Here is a 27,762-nt window from a genome sequence, read left to right on the forward strand (position 1 = left end):
TCTCCTCCAGCGCAGTGTCGTAGCGCTCGTGTTGCGTTTAAAGGCGGCTCGGAAAAACAGGTTTCCACATGTTAACAACGGATTAAACAGTTTTAACTGCTGATAAAAGTGACAGCGGCCACAGATATGGGAAGTGCGGAAGCCCCTACTGCAGGGGTGTCCAAACTTTTTGCAAAGGGGGCCAGATTTGGTGTGTTAAAAATGTAAGGGGGCCGACCTTGGCGGACGTTCTTTACATAGAACAGCAATATATGTAAACAAATTTCAGCAAGCCATTCTGTGTTTCACATTTGCTTTTTTATTTTAATTTCAGCGATCTTAAGCATGTCTTTTGGTTCATTTGAAACATGTATATCATATGCAATTGAATATTCACTTAACTTCACTTTTTTAACACTAACTTTTTTTTAACGGTTAAACAGAAGTAATTATACTCTTGTGTGCAAATTACATTTGAAACATAAAAAAATATCTCACCATGGCAGTTCAATATTTACAGAATTTTTAAATAAAATAACAGAAAAATGAGCAAGTAATAGTCATGTCAACAAGTGCAGGGCTCATTTGAAATATGACATATTAGTAAATGATTAGATTTTTAAACGTTTATTATTCTGGAGTGAAAACTGAAAACTTGTCTGAATTTATGACTTATTTTGATCTTAAAAAACAAAAACGAAATTTATTCAGAGACTTATTGTAAATGACAAATGACTTGTCTGCATTAATGTGATACTGATATCTGGACTGCAGCACATAGGCCAGGTCTGGTTCAAAGGCAGCGGTATTGATGCGCAAGATGTCTTGTAAGTGAGAGTCCGTTATTTAAGTTCACAACAGAGAATGTCCTCTCACACAAATATGTCGACTAGTGTTGCAACCCGTCCCGTAAAATACGGAATCGTCCCATATTGAACCGAAACAGGACGCAATTTGTTCCATATTCGACAAATGTGTATGTGTAATAACAAGAAATGGTCCCCGAGTAATTTATATAGTAGGCTGCCCCAGTCATTGTTTCACTCACGGTATTGCGATATTGCGCCCAATTGCTTTCTGCGTAACATGGACCAACCCCGACACGCTGCCGCCGCAGTCCCGCCCCTTGGCTTTAAATATATAGGGACTGGTCCCTTGGTAGCCCCAGTCGAAGCGTAGTGCGCATGTCTGCCCTACTGTATCAAATTGACTTAGGAATAACAGAGTTGGCCATTCTAAGGTAAAAACCCAGCGCATACAGCATTCATGTTTTTTTGGGGTTTTTTTTCATCCAGACGGCTTCCCGCACCCCCCCTGCATTGGCACGGCGCCCCCCCTAAGGGGCGCGCCCCACAGTTTGGGAACCTCTGGTATAGACCAATGACACCAATAAATCAATCTGACTGTAAAAATGCAAGAACACACACACACGCAAGCACAAGCACACACACACACACACACACACAGTCTGATCAAGGCCTGAAGGCTTTCATGTAGTAATCACCTATGGGAGTGTTAAGCAAGGAACGCCCACTGTGTCTGTGCATTCATTTAATACACTACTACGCAGTCTGTTATGAACAGTACTTCTGGCAGAGCACTTTTTAACTGAATCTTGATGCTAATAAATAAGGTAAACTCCGATTAATATTTAAAGCTAATCATAGCCACAGAGTTGGAGAACAGACAAAGACAGATTGGAGCCCGGCGGGAGGAAGAGGGAGCTTTCTAACGGATGATCCCAGTAGACTGAGGTCTCCACTTTCCTCAGATTTAAATTCAAAAGCTCTTGTTTTAAAAGAATGTTCTGACAATCCCAGCTGAAATCAGCCATAATTAATCTAGCAAGCTCCTAACAAAAGCGGTACAATCATTTTGTAAATAGACGACACGGGGGGAAAATTAATAAAGCATCATCATGTGCCAGGGTGGGTAATGATTTCCTCACATATACATGAAATGTTTACGACTTTAGATTTATTTAGGAGTGGCAGTGATGCTTTACATTTGTCTCTGAATGAATGAGGATGGTTTCAGCCTTTCATCATGCTAGTTTCCAAAAACATAGGTAGTTACCAGGGAGGGATGTTCGTATCATCAACATCAACTTACTGTATAATTCTGGTAGCCCTACCAACATGAAACTTACAACAGATGTTGGTAGGAACTCGGGTTAAACATGCACACAAAGAATCAAATTACATTTAATTTATAAATTACGCTTTGTAAAGGGACTGCACAGTGGTGCAGTTGGTAGAGCTGTTGCCTTGCAGCAAGAAGGTTATGGGTTTGATTCCCGTCCCCGGTCTTTCTGCATGGAGTTTGTTCTCCTTGTGCATGCGTGGGTTTTCTCTGGGTGCTCCGGTTTCCTCCCACAGTCCAAAAACATGACTGTCAGGTTAATTGGCCTCTCCAAATTGCCCCTATGTGTGAGTGTGTGTGTGCATGGTTGTGTGTCTCTGTGTGTCTCTGTGTTGCCCTGCGACAGACTGGCGACCTGTCCGGTGTGTACCCTGCCTCTCGCCCGGAACGTTAGCTGGAGATGGACACCAGCAACCCTCCCAACCCCACTAAGGGACAAGGGTGTAAAGAAAATGGATGGATGGATGGACGTTTTGTAAAATAAACTGGAATGACAACTTCAAGCCGTCATGTTTATGGATAAATGAGTGCATTGCATTGCCATGGTGTGAGCTTTGGGTCTTCCAACAGATTTTCAAAAGGATTCAAGTCAAGGCTACTGAATGGAAAAGTCTATCATCTTTATTTTGAGCTCTGAAACTAGTTCATTTCTGTGGCTGTGTGGACTCAATGTCTCAACGAAAATCTACCTTTGTTTCATTTTCACACTTGTGTAAAGACTACATTCAACCCTCAATTAAAGGCTGACAACCAGCACCACACCATGATGTTCCTACCTACAAACCTACTTGTTGGTTGGTTGTTTTTGGAATGATATGCTCTTCTACTCCTACTGCAAAAACATGGCGCGCTTAAATTTTGCTCTCACTATTTTATTAGCCTATTTGAATGTTCTGCAACAAACTTTAAGCAAGATCTGACAAGCTTTTTCTTCAGAAGTGAAGCCTGGTGCTGCTGAACAAAAACTAACTTAGGTATTCATGAATGTCCATTGCTGAGGAAAAAGCTTGTTAGATGCTGTTTAAAGTTTGTAGCGGAACATTTAAACAGGCTAATGATGCTGTTTACTGTAAAACTACCTCTGCATTTCAGGTGTATCCACTGATGTGGTCTCTGGGTTACGGATGACAAGTCTTTTAATTGTTTTATTCCTCTTTCAGAAATCTTGTAAGGAACACCTGTGATAGATTAATGGTGAAATTATGTCCTTTTAACTTGGATCACTGGAAATACTAATAATAGTTTAGAAATACATCTTTAACCAATAATGCCAACAATATCTTTTGCAACAGTAAGGTTGCAAAGGTAACGAGAAACAATTAAGGTAATTCAGCTCATTTCTTGCCTTTCTTTGCCCTTTTGCAGCTCATTTTCTTTGTGTGTTTAATTATTTCCTGCATCATTGCATTAATATAGTTTATTTTCTTTTTATTTGTTTGCATGTGTTAATTACTTGGCTTTTTCACTGACATATGTTGTGAATTTCATATCAATAGCTCAAACAGAAATATCAAGGTGTTTAATCCACCAGTTAGTGACTATTTTTAGTAAAATAATTCATGGATAAATGTCCTGTTCTCCAGCTACGGATACGTACAGAAAAGAGCAGCCAGATTCACGCTTTCCCACAAGGATGAGCAACATTGGCAGATCGTAGACGTATGTTTCTAGCCATGTCATGTTGGACGCAGACAGGAGTGGAGACACAAACTGGCCATTTACATGGATGTTGTAGAAGACAGAGGGACAGATGTTTTCCCGTAGTGTCAGTGTCTCTCCAGCTCCTCTCTCTGACAGCACCACCAACTGACTCCTCTTACATAACCACACCCCCCCTTTTGGGCCGCCGCCTACATTTATTGGCTTATTTCTCTCCTTTTCAACCTTTACATTTTTACCCCACTTAACCCTGCAACTCATCCCTAACTGCTCATCTGAATTTCAATCTCTTTACGTCACAGATAAACTGTAGCTACTGTTGCACTCAAGGCACGTGCGACACGTTAAACAATTCATGTACAGGGGTGAAAATTCACATCGTAGAAAGACGCAAAGATCCTGTACAGAGGCGTTTTCCTTAGTGGTGCATTTTCAACCAACTCAAGACCCCAGAATGAATAACAGTGCAACTTAAAGATATTTTATCGAGTTGTAGCCAATTTATGCCGTGCAACTTTAGTACTGAATGAATGTCTTGGCTATACGTGATGCAGTCCACTAATGGACATTAAAATCTCCATATAAGCAATAACTGCTTACATAATCACATTTGTTTCTAGCTTTCAAAATGCCTGATGGTTTGGATGAAGCAAGAATGTAACGTTACAGAAACTAAAAAAAATAAAACACACTCATGGCCCTAAAGCTGAAATACCTCCTCATTAGCTTTAATCTGCTAATATCAGCAAGCTTGCGGCTCAGATGAAGGCTCCATTTTCTTCTTGCCTTCCATATTCCAATTTTTCATTCTCAAACCACAATCGGACATAAACGACATCAATGCAATGCAAACAATGCAGATGGCTTCAGTTCCCGCGAATGCAAGACTGCATAAACACATACTCATGCACAGTAAGAGCCATTTCTTGAATCTCATGTTCGCCAAGCTGCCCTTCCCCCCACCCAAAGATCACTCTCATGCTCACATACGTGCACCTTGATTAATTAAAGGCTGAGCTTCTGAAGCTGTCCTGACCTTTTCTTAACCGTCATTTATATACACACGTGTAAATAAATGACACTAATGGAAACAAAATGGAGCCCACTGGGGGGAAGAAAAAGCTAGTTTCATTCATTCTGTGCAACATGTAAGACGCAACATTTAGAAACAGGCTGATTTCTTTTGGTACAAAACAATCTCATTATGCTGAGGTTGTTTTAATCACAAGGCCTGCCTAATGAAAACGACACTGCTGTCAAACATCGATTTCATTATCAATTTGCTAATGAGACTTTATCCCTTACTTAGCTGATCAGAAACAAATCCATTTTTCCTTCATCTAATTTTGAAAGTCGGACACTAATTTCAGAGTAAAAATCTAAATTTGAAAGCATAAAAGAAAAACACAATCATTTAGCCTGTGGCATCGGCATCAGTGTAAGCCTTTGACGACACACAGTAGGTGTGTTAAATCTATAGGCATTAGTCATCTGCATTAGTCCCAAACATGCAGATCATCTCCATGTGCGTGCACTGAAACCAGATTCATCCTGTTCCAACAGAGGAACCCCAGTCAACAAATTAAAGAGAGGGGGTTTGAGGTGACTGCTAAATTAGAAGTATCTTTAATTAACTGAAGTAGCTGATTTTATTTGTCACTATTGCAATCACTTATGTGATCTCTACGAAACCCTAACAGAGTGAGGAAAGCGGATTACCTGGTCGTACCACTCCCGGTTGGTGCAGGTGCACTCAGGCCACCATCCTCCTTGTCCACTGGAGTTGTTGCCGTTTACTTTGGGGCCACACTTGGACTGGCCCTTTGGGTTGGGGCCTCCAGGGCCTCCACCAGACATAATCTTGCCCTTACTTCTCCCCAAAGTGCCACCTCCACCACCTCCTCCTCCGCCCCCACCGCCTCCTCCTCCTCCCATGCTTCCACCCCCTCCTGAGGCTGGAGGGGGCAAGGTCTGGCCTCCCCCGTACCCAGGTGGGTATCCATAGGGCTCGGCCTGCCAGTCTCCTCCGTACGCTGGGGGGTCCATCCTGCGCAGAGCTGCCATACGGGTCACCTCATAACATTCTGGGCACTTGCAGCAGTGATGGTGCTTGTGCATGCTGGCTGTGCTGGCTGGGCTGACGCTGGGATGAGCGGCGTGGCACTCGGTCTCTGCTGCCTCCTCAGATCTCACACGGCACGCGGCGATCGGCTTGCAGAGCGCTAGCGCCGAAGGAAATAACACCAATCACAGGAATTTGTACAGATTTTCCCCTCTATCGTGTTTTTTTTTCTTTTTCTCTCTCTCTGTTTTGGTCAAATCCGGTTGCTTTATTCCTCGTGGATGTAGAGAACAAAAAAAAAAAAAAAGAAGCTGAAACTGAGACGGATGGGAAGCAGCAACAGGAAAACAAAAAATACAAAATGGGCACGTAGTCTTTGTCCTCTTGACGTAGAAGATCAAAGGAAATATTTAAGATATTGTATGCCACCACGCAATCAGAGACCAGCCCTGATGATAGAAATATCTTCTTGCTTCTCTTGGTTCACAGTGATACGCATATAAATTCATAGATATATAGATTCTTTTGTTTATATATCATATATATTTACACACACAAATACATATAAAAATATTAATATAAACAGACGAGCACAAATACAGATATGTACAAGGATAAATGTATATTTATATATATAAATATCTATATGCGTGTGTACAAATATATATATAGATATATAAACAATATGTATAAATAAATGATATCCGCAAATGAAAATCTTCCTTTGTTGATTCTGTATCTTCTTGATATGTCAAAAAAAAAAAATCTCACGTTTTTTTTTCCTCCTGCGTTGAAAATCGTTGCCTTTTGCTCTCTGTCTCTTTTCTCAGGCTGCAGAGAGGAGCTGAGCGCTGGATCGCCTCTCAGTCAGCTTGCCCTAGATGTGGATTATTCAGAGGGATGCGAGCGAGCAAGAGGGAGGCTGGTGAGAGAGATAGAGAGAGGGGAGCAGCAGCGAGGGAGGAGGGGGAAGGATTCATAGCAGCATCCCTCTAGCAGCTCAGTCCTGACAGCCACAGCCAATCAACTCGCAGCGTCGCCATCAGCAGCAGCAGCACCAACAGGACTGAGCGCTTCACTAGCTGCTCTTAAAGGGGCAGCGACACCGACGCCTCGCTGCTGCCCGCTTTGGGTGAGAAGGCACTTCTTCACGAAGTACGCCACAGTAAAAAAAAAAGGGGGAAAAATGGGGGGGAAAAAGCATCGCATGTGTTTATTTTCTTAATATTTTCAAGAGAAAGAGCAAGGGAGTCCTAAGCCGCAATCAGTCAATGACAACCACAGACTATAATCCATCAAAAGTGAGTCTAATCCATGTTTTTCATCAGGCCAGTGCAGCCAAAATCCAACTTACAATGAGCACCCCTGTCCCTCCGACTGATCATTGGCCACCTCCCCGGTCATCTCCAGTTCAGCTGCAGACTTAACGCCTGTCCTGTGCCATCACTGGCCATCCTGAAGCTCTGTGCCACAACACACATCCGCAAATAATCTCACAGAAAAAGCATAAGCATAAGATAATCACAGAGTTTTCACAATTCAACCATTCTTCATCTTTTCTTTTTTATTATTCTGCAAGACGTGGTCAAAAGGAGCACAGTGGGAGAAATCTGCCCTCGTGGATCCTCATTTAGGAACCATAGGGGAATTATTTCATGTTCACAATGATGACATCAACACATGTGTACCAAACCAATAAGATTACACGCTTTGGCTTTCGAGTGGGTGGAGGAAGAGATTGAGAGTGTGAACGTGTGAAGGGAAAAGGAGAGAAGGAGAGCCTATATGGCTTTCATGTTGCTGTGGCAGTTATATTTCAGTAATTTGATAGGACTGCCTGGCAGCCGCTTTACATGCTTATGAATTTGTAGTTTAGTCACAAACCGGATACAAAACATCCTGACACAGAGTGAAAGGTTTGTCTTTGCAGGGAGCTGATGGAAAGTGTTACAGTGTTGCCATTAAAGCCCTGTACGTATGCATTATTAATGGGGAACAGAGCTGGGTGTGTCATCGTGTGTTTCAATGTAGCCTTGCATGTTACGGTGCTTATATTTGAACACGGTGTGCTTCAGATTCAAATTCAACATCAGAGTAGCATTCTTATCAAACCGAACAGAATCTTAAGACGAGGCCAAAAGTGGCTCACGCAGCAGGCTCAGCCACACTTAATTACATGCAACAGTAACTCACTTCATTTTAATGATATTCTTTCACTCTATCCTAGTCCTTCCTTCAAGAAGAAGGAGAGACTTGTGCAATCTTATGCAGAAACCGCGAACGCCTGGGGATGCGGCCACAAACTCTTACGAAGTCAACGAGAGCGTCGAGGCGAAGCTTTGAAGCAAACGATGTAAGCATATCGATCCAGGCACACATGACCGCACGCATGTGGCCACTAATCCTTCCCGCTGTTATTCTATGGTTCAATTTAAAGCCATCAGAAGAGCAAACAAAACAGATGTATATTGATTTGCAAAATAAAAAAAATGAGGCAGTAATAGAATTTTTCAGCAACGAATAAAGATCCACCTACAAGATTGTTTATCTTGTAGGTGTTTCTTCTTCAAGAGAAGAAGAAAACAAACTCATACAGGGAGAGGTGAAAAGACAAAAGGGTGATAATTATTATCCCATAGTAATAATAATGACAATAATTAAGATTTATATAAGCAAAAATATCAAAACTGATACTAATTTTATGAATTCAGAACTGTCCATTCGTGATGCCAATAAAACAAAATAAAAACAAAAATAAATTTCAAGTTCAGTTCAATTAATATTCATTCCATTCAGTTCAGCCGGCTCCAACTAACATCTGCATGATGCAAAACATATACAATGCAGTTCTCTAATTCGATAATCAACTGGCCAACTGCATTATATCTGGATATTATCCTAATTTTAAATGTTTTCATTATTTGTATGCATAAATAGGGGGAAATAAAGAGTGTAATTAATCTATATAACTGCTTCATGAAGAGAAACTCGTTTAATGAAATGAATAAACATTTTCATAATATTCCAGCTTATTAAATATGACAGTAAATGAAGGTTCTGATGGAAAACGTTTCACAGGCAGAACCAGTACATATGGCCTTGCAGAATCAAGAAGGAGGCAAACAGAGAAATGATCACAGATTGATCAGTGTGGACATACGTTATCTGTTAATATTGTTTGTTATATCAGTAATAAATGTTAAATAATTATTATTCTTTAAATATTAAAGTACTGCCAAAATGTAGTAGTTTATAAAACCTAAAACATGACAAAAAGAAACTAAAATTAACATTATTACATAATAATTATCAATGAATAACAAATAAAATAAACTAAAATATAATAAAAAACAGAATTTTTAGGCAAAATTCAAAAAGGTCAAATTCATATGAAATTATATACATTCCAGTTTAATCCTGATTAATTTTAATGAAACCCAATTCCTTCCTTTATCATATTTGCAAGTACCAATTATAGCTATGTAAATTTATGAATTAGACTGCTTTATAAATTGATTTCTATTTGAAATAAATGTGCCCTCTGAAAATCTACTGGCAAATGAAAAAAGAAGATGCATTAAATTAGGAAATCGTTTTCTTCCTTGCAGCCCTTTCAACGCTATCAGCTCAGAACCAGGCTGCACAGCCCTTATTACATAAACCCACCTGGACATCCTGTAACACACACACACACACACACACACATGCACGCACACACACGCGCACATGCACACACACACATTCATGTAGTCATAACGAGCATTACAAGACCCAACCACTGCACAAACCGTGCATTGAGCTTTTCAGTCATTTCTAGGCATTTCTCTGAGAAGCTGTGTGACTGCTCCTTTGTCACCTGACAGGATGTATGACCATAAAAGGACAGTCGGTAGTGAGGCAGTCTTAAAGGGGCAGGTTCTTAATAAAAACACACTAAGCCTCTGCTGTAACATTCAGTTATTGCAGGAAAGAATGAAGAAGCAAGTTGTATATGTGCAAAAAATACCAGTAAACAATAGTGTACATGCTACTTTACATTTATTGCATCAAACTTTTGAAATGTGGTGTTATGCATCATCTCATGATGAAATACAGAAAAAGAAGGTGACAAAGAGACTATTAACTAGAGGGGGAAAAAAGCAGCTGCTCAGCTATACAAACTAAATCCAGCACCACCAATTGATAGAATAATGATAAAGGGAAATATACCCGCTGTGGGGAGCTAAAATTGATGGTTAATGAGGGAGATTTTATCAGAGCTGCACCACTGAGAAATGGTGGATTTTGTGCAAGCATAAAGGGAACAAAGAAGAAAGCAGAAGAGCTATGAAAAGGGACAAGTAGGTGGTTAAAAGACCAGCTAAAAACTGACAGGGAGGTGAGGGTATTTGGAAAAATATGATGAAGGTGCTGCAGGTCCACGACAGATGCCATGGAAGAGGAGAGATGAAGCTAAGGTGCCCTGTGTGTGGGCAGAAATGCAATGACTAGAGGGGGCTTTACTGAAGCATGGTGCTGAACAGAAGGGGAAGTAAAAATAGAGAGATGCAGAGAATACAACAAAGTGCTTATGCATCTGTGAGTGCAGCGGAATGCTAAATAAACTGTAATTGCCTATTCACCCCGCCACAGCAGAGTGCAACGCACCTGAAATCAGTGTGCTTGCTGAGTGTGCATTGACGCAAAATGTGCAAAACCGCACGCGCCGGAGAAAGAGAAGAAAGAAAGAGAGGAATAAAAAAAAGAGAAAAAAACAGACACGAATTAAAAGAGGAATGAAAAAGACAGCATGAAAAACAGAGAAGCGAGGAGAGAGATAGAGCGGCAGAGCAGTCTGTAGGGATGCAGGCGGGGGAGGAATGTGGTTTCCATGGTAACTGGGGGGATAGGAGGGGAGGCTGAGCTCTGGGTGTCCGTTCCAGCTCCGCACTGCACCGGCCCTCGCCTCTCAGCCGCCTTGCTATCACTCTCCAGCCTCCCCCTCCACATCTTTCTCTACGCCCCCCACCACCGCCTCTCCACTCTTCCTCTCGCTCTCTGCCATTCCCTGCGCCTCACCTCCCTCCCCCAACGTGACAGTGGGAGGATCAAACATGCACACAACCTGTGCCGTCACTGGATTCTTATGCAGCCATTATCATCCATGCACACTGAACCCATGTGCTTACCGCCTGCACCCCTCCCATTTTTTTTCTTTTTTTTTTTTTTTTAACCCCCTTCAACTCCCCTGATCCTCATGCTTACACCCCTACCTCCACCACCCACTCATTGCACTAGATCTGGGCGCAGCTGAGGAGCAAAGCGCCTGCGGCCACTGTGCTGCCATGTGCCACTGGCCGTGTTGTAATGGGGAACGCATGTGAACACAAGGGCCTGTAAAAGCACTGAGGAAAATGGCAGGCTACTGAGACGCATCACGAAAGACAAGAACCGATCCGATTGCTCATGTGAGAAGCATATTGGCCAGCCTCTGAAGAAACTGCCAAACATCTTGTTTATCTGGCAAAAAGTTGGTTCATACGAGGCCAAAAGCAGCAGCTGAAGAACTGAGATCCTTTAGTTAACTAACCGACACTGCAAAAAGTCCGACACTTGAAATCCTGATCCGAAACATTTATTGAAAATTGACGTTCTCAACAAAAGTATCCCTTTCAGGTGACATCTGTTGGTTATTTAAATTTTTTTAAATACATGCAGGGTCTTGCAAAAACGTTTATGCCTCTTGAACGTTTTTATTGTAACACATCGCCGTAACCTTCAATGTGTTGTAAAAATCTGATAACGCTAGCATACATATGTATTTTGTCTCCTGATTTAATAATTTGTTGAGCCACTTTCAAACAGATGCATTTTAGGGAAGACTGTTAAGTTGTATTTTGATACTTTGCAGACTCAAATAGTTCAAGATGCTTTCTGTGATGTCTTAGCAGAATAATATTAGAAGAAGATGTATGTATTTGTGTTTATTTAACAAGTTTATTGTGAGTATTTCTGTCATTTCTCCACTGACCTTTGGCATCTCGACGAGGGAGCGTGCCACAACACCAGAGACTCGCTCCACTTTGAGGGGACTGCTCCTGCTGGTCACTCGAACCCGAGACACGCCTTCATCCTCCTGGTCCTGCAGCAAGCAGAGAGGTTTGGTCTTATATTTCATAAAACAGATTTAAAGAGCTGTCTGCAATTCTGCATGACAGGAATCCCCCCTGTTCCCCACCATTATAAGCATGATGAAGTAGGCATAGAAAAGAAGATAGATTTGTAGGGCAACAATAAGACTTTTTTTTTAGGATAAAAGTACAATATTTTTAATATTTCTTCAATAGATATAGTTTGTGTAAGCTATTCTTGCCAATTTCAAAACGATCTTTAGCTAAACAGCTTAGTGAATAGATGAAACCAGATATGTACACTCTAGAAAAAGACAAATCACCTTTATTTCTCAGCTAATTTTTCGTGTTATTTCTATTTACGTACATTTTAAAAGTTTAATTCTGATTTAAAGTCTAACAGTAAGGAAAGAAGGCTATGTGTCTATTTCTGATGTGTATAAACATTTGGTTTCAGCTGTAATTATTTCACAATTCAATAGAAAATGCTAAGTAACACATCAGAGAGAGAAGACGATATGTGGGTTTAAAAGAAGAAACAGACATTTGCTTTTAACTTGCCTTCACCGTTTGATCTCGTCTTTTAGGACAAATTCACGTTAGCCAACTCAGTACAGCAGCAGATTTACAGCCAAACAAATTCCCAAAACAAATGCAATACAGAATTCTAGGCTTCATGGTGACCAATGAAGCTTGCATAGTTAGAGAGTCTTTCGTACCTGAAATGTATGCCCACCAATGCTGCTTAGACCACAGAGTCCAGTCAGTGACACCAGAGGGCAGCCTTTAGAGCAAGTCATCACTAGTAGCAAAAGGAATTACTATTAAAAAAAGCTCTGTATAAATCCCTCTATAGCACCCGAGTGAAACAACATCCACTCTTGTCACAAAGACAAGTGTTTATATAGAAACAGCCCTCAGCCATGAGCATGCAGGCTGCAGTACTTCCAATGAACAAACAGGAAATAAATACTTCTGTAAATTTATGCCATGTTTGCAGCCTTTTCTCAACAATTTCTTCAAATTTAAAACAAACAGAGCTTGTGTTATGTCAGACATGCTGAGCGCGTTTAGCTTTGACAGCTTTGTTTCCTCGTGGCAGAGGTGACAGGCAGGTCAACTGAAAGCAGAAAATGCCCCTCCCAGCTTCCTGCTCTGGCTAATAAAAGCAGCTAAGGGTCTGATATTCACAGAGATAAATATAAACGACCGCAGGTGTACTTGAACTGAGCTCACTTAGTTTTTTTTTATTATTATTATTTCTGTGTAAAATAAAATACTTGAAAGGCTTCTAAAAGAGTCTGCTGCAACAGGTTTTCCATTCTTCATGCAAAGAAGGGCATTCCTCCTCCTCTCTCACCTGCTGCTCTGCACCAAATCATTGAATTTGCAGACTCATTTAGTTTCCCTCCCATCCTCCACTCATGTGACAGCAGGGTTTGAATACAGATGAGCACTTCAGTGGATATACATGAAGGAGCGTGCTTTTTCCCCTTTAAAACTTCCCAACAGGATCACTTCATCCTTCCAACCAGCTCAGGATTGTGCCTGCGCCCCACAGCCAGCTGGTACCAAAGGAGGACAGACCAGGAGCCACACAGCACCGAATTAGAAAGTCAAGAGGGTGGATCACAGTGGTACTGAGAGGAGCTGAATGACGTTCAGAATGTGGTCATAATTTAGGGTTTAGATGTTCAAACTGGGAACGGACATACTCTGAACACGTGGAGCTTGAATTAACCAAGAAGTAGCAGTTCATGCTTAACTAATCCAGTAATTCCCAAACAAGTACAAAACACTGAGGAATAGCTTAATAAGGTTTGAAAAAAGCAAAACAAAATTCTCAAAAGGGATTTGTTACAGAAAATAAGTACCTTTTATAAACTGGTTTAAGAGGCGAAGTCATTCAAAATTTCAAGCTTTAAAAACATCTGACTAACCGCAGTCAAAGAAAGCAGCTACTAAAAATCAAAATAAAGAATCAGAAGACTATGAAACCCACAGAGGGTGTTCAATTTGTGCCCTTAAAATACATCTGAAACTAAACTGGGTCAGTAAACCTACCAGAAGTTTCCAAAGTTGTGACATTATAATTTGTTTGTTTAATAAAATGTTGAAGACACTATTAAATAAATCTCTGACAGACTCATTTTCTCATTATTGTGGTGCTTAGCAAATAAAAATATTTTTAGTTATTCTAACTGAGCTAAGATAAGAGAAGTGTCATGATTTGCAGTAGTACAGATGGTGAGGAAGACACTGTGGACCCAGGTTGAAATGATAGAAGTGATGACTTAATTATGAATGGTATCATTAAATCACTTGATGAAGTCCAAAAGTCCAGGCAGCAGAGAAAGAGCGGAGGCTCAAAACTGGTAGCAACTGGTTACTATCAAAAAACCATACTGACAACAGACTTGACGGAAGACAGGAAGACAAGATGACAAGACACCAAGACGGGAAGACGGGGAAGACAAGACACCAAGACGGGATGACCAGACAAGGACCCAACAAGGCACACAGGTGGGTTTAAATACACAGGGAGACAATCAGGGGAAACAAGAAACAGGTGTAACTAATCAAGGGGAAGACGGGACAACACAGAGAATGCACAGACACAGAAATCTAAATAAACACACAGAAACAACCAAATCCTTACAAGACGTTTGGTCTGATTTAAGTTTAGACAGTTAAAAAAAAAAAAAAAAAAATCGTGTATGTATCTTTTTATTCAACATTTGTAAACTTCTGGTTTTAACTGTATATTAGAACATCACTTTAGCTGAAAAAAATATTATACTGGAGCATCTTTGGTGTGTAAACAATTGTGGGAGTCTGTGTAAAAAATAGCTGTCCAGCGCAAACATGACAACAGTTTAAAAGTTCATAAAGGACCCGTTCTCCCTCCGCCATCCACAAAAATGTCCATGACGTCAGGAAAAGGTTCCTGTGGTTTAAATAGTTATGTGTGCCTTCCGTCATCCACATGAAGTCAAAGCTCCCATGACTCAGGGTAAAATGCAGAAATCTTAGGAACGCAGGTAATAACATCTTGTTTCAGCTGCCAAGTTAAAGCAACTCATACACAACACAAGCGGCATCTCATTCAATGTAAACATAAAGCACATTTTCTCTGATCTACAATAAAATGTGAAGCGGTAAAATTACCTCCCACACATCCTGCCCGCTGTCTTCCTTTACAACAGTTTGTTCTGCGTTCAACTGCAAGGTCACCTCGTAACACTCCTGAATATCTGTGGGGGAAAAGAAGTAAAACAATAATGATTTTTTTTTCTCTCTTTACTTGGGCAAGAACAAACATAATCACTTCTCATTTATATTTTATTTCTGCTGATGAAATTCAGGAAGCTCACAGTTTTCAGTGGGTAAAATTGGAAGATTGGGATTTAATTGTTTACATCGATGTCTTTATATTTCCAAACATACTCCATATATTCATTTGCTGAACTATGTGACCCCGGCTCAGAGTATCAATCAGTGTCTGATAGAATCACATAACATCTTATAGCTCCACATAAAAACAAGATCATGACCCCTGCTGACACCAGAGTATTAGTAAAGATTGTCTATATTACCATGCATTGATGTGCCTTAGGACTTATTCTGTATATTTTAACCACTAGGTCAGTAAGAGCCAACACAATGAGTTACAAAAAGAAATCTTAGTGAATGTTCTCTGTTTATTATTCTACACACATCACATTTTCTTTCTGATTCCAGACATCCATGATTTATTATTGCTTTTTCCATTACAGAGGAGAGAGCGAGAGTGTAACTTTATGGTTCATTCTCATATGGTGCAGTGTTGCTTAGTGTAGAGGCATGCAGGCAAGCCTCTATAACAGCAAAAACACTCAAAATGTTATGCTTGTAGCCTGTGGATAACACTACTCAAGGTGCATGATGTATTGGTGTAACTCCAATTCTCCTTTTTATTTATCTTTCTAAGAAAGTCCCAAAAGCAGCTAGAGGTCAACACAAGGTTAACACGATTAGAGGGTAAAAGCAATTAATTAATAGATGGATGGACGGATGGACGGACGGACGGACGGACGGACGGACGGATGGATTTTCAATGATATTTCAGAGGAGAAAATATAAAGGATTTATGGGCCAAAAGAAAAAAAAATGGCCCATATTTTCACCTTTTCTTTAATTTAGGTTTGGCAATTGTTGAGCAAAACCAATTAAAAAAAAAAACTTAAAGTACAATTGTGCAGTGGAGTCATGAGCCAAAGTGGACTGTGTATCAAGAGACTCCATAAAACAGGTAACATAAATAATAAGTCTGGTTTGAGTGTGCCAAATAAATTGAAATGATGACAAAAACAAGTGCAACCAAACACTGAAAGATTCTGTTCTTGCATATTAGACCTTTAATATTCAAAAAGTCAAGATAGGACAATAAATTTACATGATAGGGCTAATAACAACAGCAGCTGAAGGAACTTTGTTCCAAGTTTTTAGGATTAAAACTTGCCAGTATAAACGGCAGTCTTAGGACTAAAGGTCAGTGAACGCCCTGGAAAACCGCAAGACAGAGTCGGAGCAAAATGAATCCAAGACTTTCAATGCTATGAAGCAAATTTGCTACCTCAGAACAAAGGTGAAAGATCTGGAAAATTGTGTTTGAAGAAAAACAAAACTGCTACTGATCAGTCTTCGACAGGGAGACAAAGTTGGAAACTACTTAAGTTTATATAAAACTGTTACACAGTTGACAGATTTTGTCTCCTGGAGAGAGCACACCAGACTCTAGAACTATCAAGCCAAACAAGAAAAGGGAAGCTCTCCTTTTCTTGTTTTTAAGATCATCGCTTTGTCTGGGGCTCAACAAGACAGTGGGGCATCACATATGAGAGAAGCAAGTTCTTTCAGCTGAAACTATATAGAAAAGCTCTGATTTTAACTCAGCCAAGAAATGCATTTGTTGAGAAATTCTGTGGATTCCAGTAAAACTTTTATAAAGTGGATAAAGTGAGGATATGGAAAAACACACCTGTTCTGTTTAGCATATATGACATGAATGCAGGCATGTTGAAAACTGTTATGTAGGTTTAGACGTAAAGAATAAGGGGATTTTTTGCTTATATTTGAATGTGCTTTCACATTTCAAAGATGTGAAAGCACCTTTGAATGTAGGTATGCCACTTTGACGCTCTCCAGTAGTGTGTTTATATCGAAGTCAAGGGAGTGTGATTTAGTATTCAACTGTGCATGGATGGGGTATACTGCTTTTGCCAGTGTTTTATATTTATGTATGAACTGATTGTAGGATAATGAAATTAGTTATTTAAGTGCCCTGTAGAGGTCTGATAATTGCATCCATTTCACTTTTCAAGCATTAAGAATGCAGAGCTGAGTGGAGCATTTGGATCTTGTACTGTAAGATTAGGTGAGGTTATTATGGGGTTGAGTTGCAGTTGTGTCGACTCAATAGCAATGGTGCTCATGTGCAACATTAATGGTATGTGGACAGCAGTTTGGCTTATATGCTGATCAAATGCTACATGTATCCCACAGTGTCAAATGTGCAGGTAGGAAATGCAGGGACGTTTTTAATCCTTAATGTCTTCCTACACCTAAGTAATAAAAGGCAGATACACAAAACTGTAACAGGTGAAAATAACTAACACACCTAATTAGCTACTAATGAAAAATTGCCAAAAATCTGCAGAATATCTCCTTCTTGAAAAAAGAAATTCAGAGAAAATGTTGATTAGCACATATTTTTAGTTAAAAATCAGCATTATGTTTATTCCACGCATTTTGAGAGTGTTTCTTAACCGTGCCACACTTTCTCCTTTCAGGTTCCTTCTGAGTGGCAAGCATTTGATGAGAATGTACTGTGACATTTTTGCTGATGCCAAACACAGGACTAGCAACTGCAACGTTGACATAAGGAAATGACAGGAGAGTTCATCAGCTTTCAAAAAAACAGGTTCACTGAAAGGTCAAGTCGGGTTTCAAAATTCCTTTGAAAAGAAGATCTTGTCATTTTCCAAAATCAAAGTTATGTCATTTTTATTATAAAAACTATAAAATTCTGGCTTCTGTGTGTGTGCTTCAGACAGAGACATGAGCCAGAATGTCCCAACAAGACAATGTGGGAACAAAAGTGTAAGAATGGAGCATTTGACTCATCTGTGTGTCTGAATGTGGAGGAGTGAAGCCATGTGTGGGAAGAGCAATTTGTTGACCAGCTGACTGAAGAGCAGCCTCACTTAAACAAACTCTCATGTACATGCAAACACACACATACCTAAGCTGAATAGTTCAGATTTTGTCCCATGCCAATGTTTTGTTATGTCCATTGACATTTATTTAACCTACAACCAAGACGTTCACTAAATGTGGAAACAAAATTTGGAAATTTAAAGTGAGGAACTGAATGTGAAAAGTCTAGTTATAGAAACACATATGTTTAACTGATCAGACAGTAAAGACAACCATCAAAACAATATAAAGATGTGCATGAATGTCTTATTATGGAGGAAAGGTGGTAGCGATTGATCCAATGGTCAAAGCCTGACTTCAACGTCTTTGTTAAATATAAACTTTGGCGATACCCAAGAAACAAAACGCTTAATTTAACATGTATTTTTCCAGGCTAAATAAAGACGTGCGTCGAGTGTTAGGAGTTCTGTCTTGACTTTGCAGCTTTGTTATCCACTACAAACCATAACTTTCTCATATTGTTCATCTGCTGTAAATAGTTTTCTTGGACTGACACTTTTTGACTGTACTCTACTCCTCCACATTCCTCATTTTTTAAAAGACAACTAGTACAATGTGCTGTCCTTGTCAGAAACAAAACTTAACCAGAAAACTGGTGAAAAAGCAGCCAAGAAGCAAACATTTTTCGGAGACTTCGGAAAGCCAAGAGAATATTTACCAAAGATTACCAGAAAGTTTGGCTGGTTGGAAGCAAAGCTGAAACACATTAGAGGTGGTTTAAAGGTTTTCCACAGTTAAATACTTTCAAAGATGGTAATAATCATCTCCAGTCAACCAGGAAGTTCTGCAACAGATGGTGCAGCCTCCACAAAGCCCTTATCGGCATTAAATCGGTCTGGAACACCAAAGCGCTTGACACAGACTAAATATGTAAAAGTGGAGGCAATTTCTCCAGGATACCTGCCAAGCACCTTAAAATGTGAACAAATATGTCTCTGCAAACTACTTGCTGTTGTAAACAATGCCTTTTGTATATATATTTACTTTTTCAGTGCTCTTTTTTAGGATGTAATCAAGAAAAACATGTCACCTTTCATCTAAAAAAAAAAATCTCCTTATTTTTAGTGTGTTATCATTACATTTATTCATATGACCTGTTCTTTTAATAACATAAGTGCTATTTCTACTTTAAGTGATAAAAAAAAAACCTGCATCTGAGAAGTCTTTCAGGATTTGCTCTCTGACTGCATCTTGGGCACCTCGGTTTCCAGTTAACACTTCTAATTACTTTTTCTGTTCCTGTAAAAGGTAACAAGCTCTTCTGAAGGTGCTCGATCACATCTCCTTCAGATGTCAGCGTTCTCATTCTCAGTCACATAAAGTACAGACAGCTTTTCTGTTTGCACATCTTGTGGCCTTCTAAAACAGTCTCAGCAATGCTCCACGTCTGGAGACCACATAAATTCCTGGCCAGCAGACAAAACACACAATTCAAGGCAGAATCCACTCTGACTGAACTTATTCTAGATCTATATTTAGATGGGAAAAAAAGTTTGCATTATCCTGGTTGGAGTCTTTTTGACACAAATGCACCTTGGACTAACATGTCAATGCAGGATCGGGGAGCCACAGACCTCTTCTTTTTGTCATATGTACCTTTTGACTTAGATTGATTCATCTCTCCACGTCCTGCCAGGCTGAATCACACACACAGACAAAAATGTGCCCCTGGATCTTTACATGACGACGAGCAACCCACACAACACTGATGGAAAACTAGGTCACAATTTCAAAGCAGGGCAAACAATTCACCCCCTTCTCACAGCCTCAATAAAACATTCCTCAGGCATTTAGGGTCCTCTGTAATGTAACGTGTGTCAGTCTCAACTCCCTCCACCCTGGTGCTCTGCACCATGTGCTTGTGTTGGAACAAAAGGACGGATGCACAGTTAAGGCAAGCTTTGTTTGTGACAGTGCAACCGTGCAGACATCCAATCAAGTGGCCAATACCTGTCCCGCCCACGTTGGATGCAACACCTCTATACACCCACAATGGAGCTAAGAGATATACCTTACCATTGTGTTGACACATCAATCCGAAACTAGAGTTAATTATTTTCTTGCTCAGCTTAGACGGCTTTGCTTTTAAGCCACCGGCACAGTGACAAACGCAAAAAAGCTGTAACTGAAACCAGTTCACATGGCCCTGAGCATGTGAAGGTAAACACACCAGGACCGGATAAAAGAATGACTAATGTTTATATTGCGCCGCGTTCTGATTATAGAGCTGTGAAACGGCTGCACCTGCAAGCCGCCCTTTTTCCATGAGAACCACATGTTGAACGAGGGATAAAGCCTCTCCAGCCCTGCACCTGAAAGAAAACGACCACAGGCCTCTCTTTACTCTTCTGTTCCCTCCCTTGTACGCTGCTTGGTTGAGCTGGAGAGCTGTGGAGGAGGTTTGGCATGGCAGCCAAGAGCAATTTATTTTCCTGTCTGCCTGAGGCTCGGCCTTGATTGAAGATTCTTTGTGAGGAATGTTTGGAATCCTGATTTGGAAAAGCTAATCCTCGCTGAGTCTACCTCATTTCTATAAATACGCCACTGAGCGAATGTCAATGAGCTCGACCAAAATTACACAAATTTTCAGGCTCATGAAATTCACATTAACATTTCATTGGTGAAACTGAGGCCTGTGAAAAGTATTATTACAAGACTGGACAGGGCTGCACAGTGGGCCAGATGCTAGCGCTGGGGTCCGATGTTGACCGGCACCTTTCTGCTTTCTCCCTGACCAATCTTCATTCTTCCCATGTTCAACATGTTAAAGTGGCTCTCCAAACTCACCCCTGCTAAAATACTAGGTTTGGTGACAAAACCAATTGTAAGATCCTTAACCCATATACAATTATTAGAAGACCATGGTACCTTGACTACCTTGGCTATTTTGACTAATTTTTCTATGATGTTACATAAGAAAGTAGTGTCTTTGGGGTGCTGCCTTGAAATATGTCTGCAGATAGATTTCTGCAGACAGAAATATATCTGTCTGCAGAAATATATATTTCTGCAGACTATCATGCCTATCATGATAGGCACCTGTCATGATGGGCATGATAGGCGGCTATCATGCCTTTAAAGGCATGATAGGTGCCTTTAAAGGGGACCTATCATGCAAAGTTCACATTTTTAACGTTTTTGTACTTTCATTTGGGTCTCAATTGCTTCTAAAAACAGCCCAAGCTCTTATAAAGCCACCCAGCCTTTTCTTGACAAGTTAATATTTTTTTAGTGTCTGGAAAATGAGTTGTTTCAAAAACCTCCCAATTGTTATGTCATACTTTATGGGCACTTCGCCGTTACCTAGCAACCCAAGCAATGCTCCAGCACATTTAGTCACTTGTTTTTACCGCTGTTTGTGCTGTACAATGGCTGCTGGAAAAGACAAGTGTTTTGTTATCAGCTTACCATCCAAAAACCACTTGCTGCATTTTTGTTGGTTGTGCAGGAGGCTCTACTTCTGCTTTTCAAAGATGGATTGTTATATAACTGAGCATCTCTTTGCAACCATTTTCACAAGCAAGTATAAATACTAAGTTGGGAGGGAGGCTAGCAGCAGCTTATTTGGATTTTGTTTTTGCATCTTTTGGTATTATGTATTTAATCAGGATCAAAGGGATATGAATGTTTTTTAACAAAGTATGAAAGATTAAAAAGTGATGTTTTCCAGGGCCAAATGTATCAGATTATAGTTTCTGTAAAATGAAAGATGTCAAAGTGGTTGAAGAGATTTAAAGACTAAGGAAATAAATATTTTTCTTATAATACACTGAGGCAACTAGCAATCAGAGCATCACATGTAACATCTTTGATTTACCAGCATCCCCACCAGGTACAAACAACACTTGATTATTCTGGTTTCTATTACTCATCTCCTACTGTGGCTCTTTGCCTTCTTCTGTGATGAGGAAGATCACCTCCCACAGGCAAAATACCCGAAGCTCTCAAGATAATTCTCAAATATACACAGCGATGAGGACAATCCATGCAATTTATTAAAAGCGATACACCAGCTCTCTGCTCCTTGGTCTGCGTTAGTGTTATACTTGAGCTGCACAATCAAGCGTTGAGACAAATCCAGACATATGCTCTTAAAACCACAGTAAACAGCAACTTGGCCTCTACTACAACCTCCTGACGTCAAACAAGAAGGGAAAATGTCTAATAATTCAAGCCCTTATGCCTGGAGTTTGCATCAATCTCACACAGGAAACAATACTTTAAATCCCCCTCCGTATGCCATCACCAGAAACAACAGTGTGCTCTGTTTCTTTTAACTCCTGCCTGAGTCATGACACCCCTCCCCCTCATATCCCCAGCAAAGAAGCAGCAGTGGGTCAGCAGAAGCAATAGCAGAGCCAAGGGCGAGGATCATTATAACATGGCTGTGGTAATTAGAGGGACCACTGAACCATTGGTTAAAAAGAAGCAACGTGTTTTATCTGCTGTAAAAAAGAAAGAAAAAAAAAAGAAAAAAGAAATGCTATGTTCACCCTGAGCCCTCAAGCTCTTTTTCTTTCCAAAACACCAAACTAGTCATGAAGGTGTAGGTGGTTACAGCAGCTCTTTATATGAGAACACTTTAGGATTAGCATTACCAACAATGACAACAGCAATTATAAAAACTTAATGGTCAACTCAAGTGAGTTCAGTTTCATAAAGCATAGGGTACAAAAAAGAATATGTGGTCAATTCGGTGTGAGAAATGTACCAGAATGCCCTGGATTAATACCAATTAGTGTATATATGGACTGTTTTGGCTTTAATAGGGTTTTGTTAAAATCCAAGAATGCTACAAAGTTGGGGGATGGCATAGAGCAAACCTTTGTGGGGGACACTGAAAGGCCTCTTTCATAAAGCTTAATTGGGAAATGTGTGGACTCAGTTAACGTCCCATAAAAATGAATAAAATGTGACCCTGTCTGTCCGCTCCCTTTCGGTTTGCAGACAGCTGCACAAATTAAAATAAGCTGTCCACATTTAAAAAGTTCATATTGAGAAACAGCTATAATTTCAGCTAAAGGGTAAAGTTTGGAAAGACTTGAATAGTGTCAAAGTAAACTACTTTGTGTTGTTTTCCTTACCGAGAAGAGCTTGGAAAAGCTGGCTGCCCAAGATGGCAGACACTTTGCCCACACTGGTCTTCAAGGCCTGCTCCTCTGGGCTGGTCAGGTTGGCCTGGTATTGTCTGAGGAGCCCCACAGCCCTCTCTGTGTCTGCATCACAAAACAGGTGCATTTCTTAACAGCACTTTTACAATGAAGTGTTCACAATTCATCACAATCACATCAAAGTGAGTATTTAGATTCAGTGCATTATTTATCACAGACTAATGCGTGGGATTATTTTTCTGTTTACACGTACAAACACAAACACAAGTTTTCTCAAATCTTGGTTTTGGTCAGAGGTTTTATAAGTAATAGTTTTAGTGATATTACACTGAGTTTCCGTGTGGATGAAAGGAAAAAGCACATCAAAATGTATTTGTTTTCCCAAATATCCAGCTGTGGATATTTACTGGGTCTCAGACTGGATAGAGAGTCCTAATGCTTGAATATGCTTATTTCCAGTGTTAGCTTTTCTCCATAGATGGTGTGTTTCAATTAAGTTCAGTTTTGAATCTGATCAAAGCCCTTTCTTCTACATGGCTTGTAGCAAACATAACTTCTTTTTGCTTTCTTTCTTTGTCTTTCTTCCATAGGTGTTAGATTTGTAGAGTGTTCTACCAATAGTTGTCTTGTTAACAGATTCTCCTACCTAAGCTTTAGATCTATGCAGCTCCTCCAAAGACACCAGGAGCCTCTTAGATGACGCTCTGATTATCGGTCCATCTGAGGGCTTAGATGGACAGCCATGTGTCTGTAGTTGTGACGTTGGGCTGAAGTCTTTTACATTTCCTAATGATGGACTGAGGGCATTTTTGATTGAAATGTTTGTTCTTCATTCACTAAGCTGTACTTCATTATAATATTACCCAAATAGAAGTAAAAAGTACAGTGTGATAAATATACCCCTCCAAGTTCTTTTTTCTCCCAAAACGTCACTCCAATAAATGCACCTGAGTAAATTTAACTAGTTTCTACACACTTTTGAGTAGATTTATCTAAAATTATAACTTGCTCTTTTTCAAAAGGTCATGTAACATTTGCAGTTCAAAAAGAGTTGAAATGAAGGTAAAAATTGTTCTTTGTTTATAAAGGTTGCAGACGTCTCACCTACTACATATATTATAAAATTTGTGGTTGTAATGGGAAAAAAGTGAAAATACTCAAGCTGAATTCTACAGTTACTAGTGTGCTATATTGTTTATTGTACTATAATGCGATAAACTTGCATTTAAGCTTTGGGAAAGAAACCCCGAAAGGGAAACATTTATATTTTTGTCACTGACAGAAATAAGTTGCATATATTACACGGAGGCAGCTCTGTGTGTTGTTGAACCCGGTGGGTGGTGAGGGCAGAGAGATGATGCACATCACGAAGGTAAATCTGCTTGCAATACCTGAGCCTGAACACTGATCGATGATCGAAAAAAAAAAAAAAAAACTCCGTCAGAAATCATTCGCAGCCCGGAAGTGGAAGTCCCCGGGATTTTTTCCTGTGTTTTTAACCCCTAAGGGCCAGAAAAAGTTATTCGGGTTTCTCCTGAGATTTCAGCTGAGATTAGAGAGGCAAAAACAAAAACGATCGCTTGGGTTCATCAATGCGAAGGCATCAACCTGAAAATGTAACTAAAACTTACAGGAAACACTAATTAGAGAGATGGAGAAGTACTTACCATATTTATGCACCATGGAGGGCGCGACTTGAAACGTCATTTATACAAAAGATGTTTTGGTTTTAAGATAAAATAACAAAATAAACACAGCCTTTCTTATAAAAGTTGCATCTCCAGTTTAAAATCCCCTCGCGGCTCCCAGTTTGCCAAACTGACTTCACCAGTATGATCCACTACGTGAAGCAGAGATGTGACTGGGTGAGTCTGTTTACTTCATGTTAACTTTCCCAGAAGTTTTGGGCAAATCGGCCCCCGGTCCATGTCACGTCCCTCCTACCATTGGACACATGCCTCGCCACGATGCCGAAGTTCGCCTCTGATTTGTACAGGGCTATTTCACTCTGTTGTGTTTTTATTTGAAAGCGCAAAGTCTACAAAGAGCTCTAGTTAAAACTCTGAATCACTCATAGTGCTCTAACTTGAACAGTATAAATATACACAAGTAAATGTCCATCACAATACAGTTACCGTGAATGTCAGTGATCTGTTGTTATAATATATATATATATATATATATATATATATATATATATATATATATATATATATATATATATATATATATATATATGAGTAACCTTGACCAATCAATTTTTTTTGAAAGCAGAGTTTATTACCTAAAGCCAGGCCTGAAAATCTGCAGATCCACAGACCACACTGGTGAAATGTAGTTCAAAAGATCTTGAAAGCCACATTTAAAAACAGAATCAGAAACAAAGTCATTGGCATTTGTCAGTATTGCATCAACAAGTCCAGGAAGTCATTGATGGGTTTCAGATGCAACCAATGGAGACAAAGACACATTAGCCAAAGCACATCTTTATGACCAAGACTTAAAATATCCAGTGGACTGACAAGACAAAAGTGGAACTTTTTAGAAGGCCTGTGTCCTGTTACACCCTCAATAAAACTAGCATTAAAAAAAAGCAACATACACACAGTCAAACATGGTGGTGATGCTATCATGGTGTGGGAGTGTTTTGCCGTTTCCAGGTACTGTAATTGATAAAACTACGGGTTCTGTTCTCCAGCAGAACAGAATTAGTTCAGGTACTCAAGCCGACTTGGTGCAGCAGAACAAACATCTCAAGAACACCAGCAAGTCCAACTCTGAATAGCTAAATAAGAAGGTGTTAGAGTGGAATTGGTAAAGTTTGTACTTAAATCTGACTTAATTAGAACAAACACAGCAAGGTAAATGACATTACATATGCTTAGAGGTAGATGTTTCCACCATCCCTGGGTGTAAGGTCTACTTTTTTTCACCCTGTCAAAGCAAACCAAATTTATTCTATAGCTAGTATATATCCACACTGAAAACACATTCAAAGTACAATTTTATTGTATGTTATTGAAGTTTCACCAAATCAAATGTTTCGTGAGTGTAGAGGTGGTGAAGGGTGTCAAATATGTATGGATGGCCATTTTAAAATAGAATAAAGTTTTTTTTACAAAGGCATGTCTTAATAAAATATAGTCCAGGTCTAATAAGTCAAGTATTTAGTTTTTAAAACAAGGTTGATCTTTTTCATAGTCCTTTAAATTTGTGAAATAGCCCTTTACCGTGAAGCCGAATCAGAAGCTAACTTCAGCGTCGCTGCCTCGCCATCATGGAAAATATCCGCTGACTCAGCCGTACGTAAGAGTTTAAAAAAATATATTAAACTCTCTAATTTACATTCTATACCATGTTTTACCCATCATCATCCGCGGTAATTAGCCTTAGGAAGGCTGAGCGGTTTTTATTTTTATCAACGTGAAGTCGTCTCGTTAACATCTTCTTGAAGTGCGCGCCATCTTGTGGCGACATAACGTAGTGCTGAAATAAATCACAGTTTAAAGGAGAACTCCACCGACTTTACGAACCTGGCTGGTTAGCTCCAGGAATGAAAACGTTAACTGGTAAAATGGCTCAAGTGATTCAACCGTAGGTGGGATCGTAGACTACAGGTTTAAAGTCTCAGATAAAATATGTCAGTAGTTTAAATAAGTTTGCTTACCAGTGCTGTTTAGCCGGCTCCTCATCCCTCTTGGAGGCTAGCGGATGGAGACTACAGTAGCCGCTACCATGGCAGCTACTAGCATAACACACCCAAATCTCCACACAACGGTTGGTAGCAGCGCTGCATTCTGGGTAATGTAGGCACGATGATTAAAATCTCGAATCTTTTGGTTGAATTTAACATTCTAATCATTATCTCTATCCCATTTTTAATATTTATGTTGCTTTATGAAATATATATTAAATATAAATGCTGTTATTACAACTCTGAAAATATGTTCAGATAAATAGTTGCAATAAAATTAATCATGCAAAATATGAATACATTCGGATTATACTTTTAATAAGCACTATAGCTAGATCTTCAATAAGATAAATAAAACTGGGTATTGTTTAAAATGGTCTAATTATTGGTGCGTTAAACAGCATGCAATGTGATTGCCAGCAGTCCAACTCACTGCTTTGTGTTTTATGTATTTTTTATTTTACTTATTTGTTTACTTATTTTTCTAACAAAATAGAAATATATTTTATTGCCCCACAGTGGGGAAATCCCAGTTTCACAGCAGCAAGTTCAGTGTGAGCATTTGTATTTACACAAAGGTAAAACAACAGTAACAACAAAAACAATATTCAATAAGTAAGGACAACATTTACAACATCAGAAATTAATACTGTGCATGAAAAACATCATACTCTGTATACAAGGCTTTAAATGAATTAATTTTTGTTTTTATTTTAAATCTGTATTTAAAAAATATAAACATAATTT

The 27,762-nt window shown here is 39.6% G+C and overlaps 1 protein-coding gene across 13 annotated transcripts in view; it reads right to left on the reverse strand.

Moving 5' to 3' along the window:
- The window catches only part of dlg3 (discs, large homolog 3 (Drosophila)), a 108,348-nt gene extending 81,258 nt beyond the window's left edge, over nucleotides 1–27,090 (reverse strand). For 3 of the 13 annotated variants that reach the window (XM_016672952.1, XM_016672950.1, XM_016672949.1), the window contains exon 1: nucleotides 5,500–6,805. In XM_016672952.1, the coding sequence (XP_016528438.1) occupies nucleotides 5,500–5,898 (399 nt within the window). In that variant the 5' untranslated portion in view covers nucleotides 5,899–6,805. Of the gene's footprint in view, nucleotides 1–5,499; nucleotides 6,806–11,852; nucleotides 11,964–14,358; nucleotides 14,374–15,120; nucleotides 15,207–23,294; nucleotides 23,427–24,988; nucleotides 25,181–26,988 lie in introns of those variants that run through there. The other 10 variants (XM_016672954.1, XM_016672953.1, XM_007555095.1 and 7 more) reach the window with 10 other exon arrangements.
- Nucleotides 27,091–27,762: the final 672 nt, after the last annotated feature.

Source organism: Poecilia formosa, unplaced genomic scaffold, assembly GCF_000485575.1.
Source record: "Poecilia formosa unplaced genomic scaffold, Poecilia_formosa-5.1.2 Scaffold68, whole genome shotgun sequence".
NCBI lineage: Eukaryota > Metazoa > Chordata > Actinopteri > Cyprinodontiformes > Poeciliidae > Poecilia > Poecilia formosa.